A 6968-nucleotide genomic window follows, 5' to 3' on the forward strand; every position below is an offset into this window, starting at 1 on the left:
AGTATATGTCAAAATTATCATAACCATTATTATTATTATTATTAATATTATTATTATTATTATGTTAAAGTAGTTTTAAGCACATATGTGTCATAAAGGAAAAAAAAACACCAACTATTTTATCTTGTTAGGTGTCCAACACCCAGATTTTTCAGATCCAGTTCCACACTGGCTTCATCACTCCTGGAACAACTATGTTAAAATTTAACAAGTAAGAAAAACTGTCATGAAATCAAATTATCGTTTTCTTTTCCAGTATTTCACAGTTTCGATGCTTTACAGCCCCCACCTCCTTTTACGCCTCTCAAACCTTAATTTTCTTCTCAGACCAGAGCTTGACGCCTGCGATTCTCCAGAGAAATACCCTCAGCTGTTCCACGTCATATTGGACATGGMGGTAGAGGGGGTGGACAAGCAGAAAGACCTGACACCACCATGGGAGCAGTTCCCCTGTAAAGACCTGAGTCCCAGCGTGCTCTTTTCCTGCCATCAGGAACATCAGGACGCTCTGGCTGTTGCAGGTACTGTGGGAGCAGTAACGCTGAACATCGATCAGCGCTGGACTTTACATTTATGGGGGATTTATATGTACTGTTGTAAAACAAAATGCAGTTCGAACCCTAAACCATTTTATCTGTCAGAACCTCCCTTGGGAGGCGTCACCAGGGCAATCCTTACTATATCCTTACGTATTTAGTCAGTTTTTATTTTTCTTTCTGTGTGAATCGGCTTCTTTTTACTGCAGTTCTTTGCACAGTAGAATCTGGAACTGGGCAGTTGCTGCTGTTCCAGTAACTGCAGAGACAGAATGGTCAAAAAATACRATTTTGAATCAAACTTTAAGACAGAGATTGAAGATAGGTAAGCCTGGAGTCATTTCTCTATGGTGGACCTGTCTCCCAACTGTTTCTACTGTTTTACAAACGGATCCCTTCTGAAGGGGTCAGGAGGCGCAGGGGTGCTGATTTTGCACAACCACAGTGAAAGAGAGTACAGATACCCACTAGGTGTGGCATCTCTCACTACAGAACTTCAGTGTACACAGAAGGAAATATTAATCCTAACGCTATGTTTGCACCGAACGCGTTTTGAGCTGCAGGAGTGGCCGGTTTACATGCGAAGTCCATGGTGGACGCTCCTCTAGGGGTCTCGCGGCGCACCAAGTCCGTTTAGAGCGGCGCGCAAGGAAGCGGAAGGTAGCGGTATAGCGWTTTCCGTGCATGCGGTGCGTCCAAAGCAGCTGACGCTCAAGTTCAAAAATCTGAACTTTTGCTGCTCGCCGTACCGCCACAACCAATCAGAGAGACTCATTTTTCCACGTGACGGTTTCCTGAATGTTTCCCACTAAACCGAAACAGACGGACAGGAGCTCTTTATCTGAAATGGACCGTCTGCAGTTGGTTTTCTGGCAGGAGATACCAGCAGCGACGTGGGTCAGCAGCTCATTAAACTGACCGCGTTGATAAACTGGGCTTGGGACAAAAAAAATGGTTTGTCAGCGCGCAGCTCCTGGAGTGGTGAAACTAACCGAACAGACTGCCTCTAAATTATCTGGTGAATTAATTATCTGCTGTGTGCAACGTTCGCTTGCTCTTTGTAAATAAAGCAAAGTCATTTTCTTTATTTTATCTTTATTTCATCTGCCGAAGACAGACTGGAAAAAAAACAAGACGCTCCTCCCTCTTCAGACGCGTCTGGTCTGTGTCCCGGTCTGAACGTAGCACGTCCAACTTGAGGCGTTGGGAGCATTTTTGCTGCTCAAAACGTGTTCGGTGTGAACGTACCATAACAGATAGCCAAGCTGCTATTAGAGCTATCCAAGGGCCACACTTAATGTCATTATTGGCTTAGGAGTATGCCAAAGCAGTCGACCAACTGGGGAGAGATAACTKTGTTACTGTTAAATGGCATTAATGGTAACAAGCGTGCTGATTACCTTGCAAAAGCTGGCAGTCAGGCCCACTTCAAAGAACCATAGCCTGCTGTAAGTACCTCAGCAACAGTCTGTAGGACTGCCCTGCAGGCCTGGATTAGACATAAACTCTCAATCCACTGGAGGGAGCTGATGGRCTGTAGACAGRCACRGGARCTGATAAATGGCCCAAATCCTAGGTTTGGGAAAGCTCACTGACAAGGAAAACTTTAAGTACACTGGTTGGAGTCCTAACTGGGCAGAACCTGCTCAACTGCCACAAAATGGTGATGGGACTCCATGACAATGTTCTGTGTGATGCCTGTGGAATTGAACTAGAGACCTCTTTGCACTACTTAGGTCAATGCCTGGCTCTGAGCAGTCAAAGGGAAAGAATTCTTGGAGAACCTTTTGTGGATCCTGAGAAGCTCAGAACACTGAGTGTTTCTAACCTGGTGCCCTTCAACTGAGGTGAAGGTTTGTTTAAAAGCTCAGTGTCTCTTTGGGAGAGTAATGGGCCCACTTATGAGGCCCCCGCTCACATGGGTTTTTACCCATYCCTATTCACCAATACAATACTTCAGTTATTTGGAAAAAATTAGTGTAAATGCTAATAAAATCTACGTATGACATTGCGAAATTATATGTAGTTTACATATTTTTAAGCTGAACTAATTTTGTATCATGATTAGGGATGCAAGTTATTGATTAATGGATTAATCTAAAGTTGATTGATCTTATTGATTGACTAACGATTAATTGATAAGCAACCATTTTCCTAAAAACCTGACATTTCTCTTGATTCAAGGGTCTTTCTATAACATGAAATGCTATGTTTTTACACACTAAACAAAAAAATACAGTATTACATTTTATAAAATTTATTGTGCCAGCTGTATTAAACACTGACTGAATAAACAGAAAATTTTGTATTTCTCACACATTATTAAACTTGGACATATTTACAAAATATAAAAAACAGGAATCTGTTAGGTTGCTAATTAAAAAAAAAGGAAAGATAAAATAAGTACGGTAAAACACTTGATCCACCCCGAACAGAGAAGTGTAACACTAACATTTAAATACAGGGTCACATATAAATCTAAAGATTTACTCAAAAACAAACTATAAACATGACCTGAGAGGGGTAAACATACAAATGAGTACTGGAACTGTTTGTTTACATTCCTTGTGGTTCTATCTGGGCTGGATTGATTTGACGTCAGCTACTGTTCATTTGATTTGTTCACTGGCCGGRTTACGTCACACAGATGAGATTAACTTCACAGTGATTATTTGTAGTGACTAACTTTTATTTTGTTTTGTTTTGGTTCTTTCACATGGAGTCAAACTCTACAAGAAGCTAACGTTAGCTAAAGTTAGCTAACCGTTCTTCGTCGTCCTAAGCGTCATACTGCTGGATAGTCCGGTACAACCTTCGATACTTTTCCTTTGAGTTTGGTTTAGTCCATTATCATTGTTGTGTCGCAAATACAATTAAACAAGATTTGCGCAATGACACTGCCCACATCGAGACGGCTCTATGCTCAGCTCAGCGGTAGAGTAAGGCCAGGCTGAGAGCAGTGGTGCCATCTACTGAATGAAGGCAAAACTACACTGAAATAAGGCTTAAATGGATGTTTTCAATTAATCGAATGGAAGAAATTTTAATCTAATAAACCATTATTCGACAATTAATCGTAAGTCGATTAATTATTTGCATCCCTAATCATGATATAAAATACAAACATAAAAATACACAGTTTAAACAATTTGATGCCTATTCACGTACACACACATTGTGTGTAACACATATTCCCTTCATAAGACACCTGCTGTACACACTAAACTAACCAGCTGTCACATGAGAAAAAAATGCAATATGTTAATACAAAAAAACTAGGTCTAGGCAAGTTAAGGCGTTACCGTTGATAATTTTTTAGCGCCCGTTAGCGCAGCTCATTTCTTTATATTTATCTCGGTTCACTGACTATGAACGCACACACACGATGCCAGTGGTCATGACGTGGGATGGGTTCTTGAATGCTTTTGGCTTTAGATGGCCTTCGTCACGCGTCTCAACCAATGAGAGCATTTGTTGCTGATGTGTTGAAGGGCAACGCGCAGCAGCTCACATGAACCCGAGCAGCCGGAAAAGGAAACATGTCAGAAGTCACCGCATTCTTCAGGKCATTTTTTTATTTATTTTAAAACTCCTGACAGCAGGCTGGAAATAAGTATATTTATCTGTAAATSCTGCAACRCTGAACWRTCTCACCACCGGAGTATTTCAAGCCTGAAATRTCATTTAAATATGAAAACCACCATAACAAACTCAGGAGGGTTCTACGAACGGGGCTGACCAGTGTGTGGGAGAAAAAAGTACGGCAGGCTTGCTTTGCCTTATTTATTTCCTTTTTTTATGTTTTTGAAAATACACTGCACGTTTTTACTATATAAAACAGTCACTGAAAAATGCTGTAAACATCTTTGAGTCATAATTAAAGGTTGTGCCTAAAAATGAGATTAATCAAAGGATTCAAGACATTTTTATTGTCATTCCAAATGAGTAGTCTTCACAAAGAACAAAAGATAGATACTGAGGTCTGAGCTGCAGCAATGAAAAAAAAAACCCCACTAAGCAATAAAAGACTGACAAGAAGCTAAAACAAAAAACAATAACATAAAAAATATGTGCATACAGTAGTGTGTCATATATGGAGTGTATTGCAACATACTGTTTATACACATATTCAGCTATAGAGTAAGCGTTCCTAAAAAAAGAAATTAGATTAATCGCAATCAATAACAAAAATATCATGAGATTAGTTGCGAATTTAAATTTTAATCTATGCCCAGTACTAAAAACAAAGCAAAACACTAACGTATCTAATTTTTGTCCTTGCAAGATGAGATGGAGGGCTTGGATCTGGAGGGTAAGACATGGAGATCACAGGCCTGTCAGACGAAACAATCAGTGACTATTTTTAACAGGGTCTTCATTCAATTCAATCCCACTCTTCAAAGTAGATTAAAATATTGACAGCTACATTTTCTCTTATTGGGAAACTCTGTTTGGCCTTTCGTGTTTACGTTCTGCATTGATTAAATTGAAATGAAACCCATGTCYTGTGGTAATTTATCACTTTGGTAGAACTTTACAGGATGACTTCCTGCCCTCTGGAGAATAAACGATGAGCCTCAACAAATTTCTGAACATTCATTCCCTGATGTGATGGCAGCAGACAGTATTTTTCCTCTTTCTGCTTGTGTCCAAAACACAATTTACATGCAGTCTCTAGCAAAAATCAATTTTTAATGTTCTACCAAGGTGGATAAATGCTTTTGATTGACACTAGCTGAGGTTAACCTTACGTACATCCCCACCCCTATAGTTTAAGTACCTGTATGAAGAAACGGAAAAAAATACATTTTTTACGTAGATCTGTTTAGCAGCTGCAGCCAGTGTTTGCCTTTTGTGCAAATGTCAGCCGGTTCGGATTTTATCAGTCCATTAAATGGACGTTATTAGCGGTTATCAGTCCCATTGAATGGCTTYAGACTGTCCCGACAGTGCCCCCTAGAGGGTTACCAGTACCATATACGTTGGAAGGCAACAATCTGCTACCGCCGGAGTCCGGTCTACTTTATCGTAGCCCATGTCATTTTCTMTAAAATTAACCTATGTAGCTTTATGCCTCATTYTAACCAGATTGCATAAAAAACCTTAGTGGCTTTATGCCTCGTACTAACCAGCTGACAGTCTGAAGCCATTCTATGGGATGGAGAACCCAGTAGGCGGCACAGTCGGGACAGTCTGAAGCCAGTCTGCARCCATTGTATGGGACTGATAATGACTAATAACGTCCATTTAATGGATGATAACATCCGAAGCGGGTGCAAATGTCTAGTACAAAGTATTAGGAGAAAAGTTGTAGCTTGTAGCAGTGATGACCTTTTYTCTTAGACTGCTTTTTGTTTTTGCTTTTTTTCCGTCCCGCTTTGTTGAAYAACTCGCTCCGATCAGCTTGGATGCATCTTTCCCAGCGTTCTCCTACATTCACACATATTCTGGTTCTTTCCCCGTCAGAGCCKAGCCGGCAACAAGCAGAAGGTCGGGGCCACGGGGAGGAGAGCGAAGCCTCCGACGACGAAATGCTGTCGCTCTCCAGCCAGCGGAGCAGCATCAGCACGGCCTCRCAGAGACCAGAACCCCCGGCGCCGGCGCCTGCCGCGCCCCAACCTGCCGAGGAGGTGGACCTCCTCGGTCTGGGCGGGGAGGACATCAACCGTCCCTGCCACTTGTCTCAACCTCCGACTTCAGCAGCTGTGAGCACCGACCTCCTCGGGGACCTGTTTGGTGGACCACCACAGCCGACCAGTGGACCCTCGTCCACCCAGTCCACTCCACACAAAGTGGCTTCAAACACTGCATCACCATCTCCCTCTCCTGCACCAGGTCAGATGTTTGAAAGCACTTTGCACCATTTTGTGTAACTTTTGATCATTTGCAGTGAAAAGCAAAGCAACACCTTTTTTTTAACCTCCCTCAGCGTTTGATCCATTTGGAAAAGCTCCCATGTCCAAGCCTCAGGAGATGATGGGTTCATTCCTCGGACCAGGTAACGTGGGGCAACCAGACCCTTTTCTGCATGCTGCTYGTTCTCCATCCCCCACTCTGCAGCCTACAAGCCTGGGTAAGGCATGTTTCAACTGCTCTGCTGCTTATTCTCTCATAGCATGTCAGGACCAGAAAGAGGCACGTTTTACAGTAGGGGTTCCCAAACTTTTCCACACCATGGCCCCACAAGCAACATTAGCTTCTGGCCAGGAACCCCTCATTTTCCAAAATATATAAAGAAACATCAACTTTTAGAATGTCTATTCTCACTTTTATTTACTATTCAATAATTATTACATTTGTTTAGCATGTTTTAAGCGCAATATTATAGTCCCACTAAAAAAAACAAACAACTTTTCAACAAAATGGATGACGATAAGAAAACAAAAGAATTCCAACCTCTTTTAAATAACATTTCAACATACTATTATAAAT

At 41.6% G+C, this 6968-nt stretch overlaps 1 protein-coding gene across 5 annotated transcripts in view; it reads left to right on the plus strand.

The window, feature by feature from the left end:
• Nucleotides 1–6968, plus strand: part of dnajc6 (DnaJ (Hsp40) homolog, subfamily C, member 6) — a 50763-nt gene that overhangs the window by 29030 nt on the left and 14765 nt on the right. For 4 of the 5 annotated variants that reach the window (XM_014014296.1, XM_014014295.1, XM_014014292.1 and 1 more), the window contains 4 exons: nt 132–211; nt 328–521; nt 6003–6371; nt 6466–6609. In XM_014014296.1, the coding sequence (XP_013869750.1) occupies nt 132–211; nt 328–521; nt 6003–6371; nt 6466–6609 (787 nt within the window). The remainder of the gene's footprint in view (nt 1–131; nt 212–327; nt 522–6002; nt 6372–6465; nt 6610–6968) is intronic. The other variant, XM_014014294.1, reaches the window with a different exon arrangement.

Source organism: Austrofundulus limnaeus, unplaced genomic scaffold (genome assembly GCF_001266775.1).
Source record: "Austrofundulus limnaeus strain Quisiro unplaced genomic scaffold, Austrofundulus_limnaeus-1.0 Scaffold113, whole genome shotgun sequence".
Taxonomy (NCBI): Eukaryota; Metazoa; Chordata; class Actinopteri; order Cyprinodontiformes; family Rivulidae; genus Austrofundulus; species Austrofundulus limnaeus.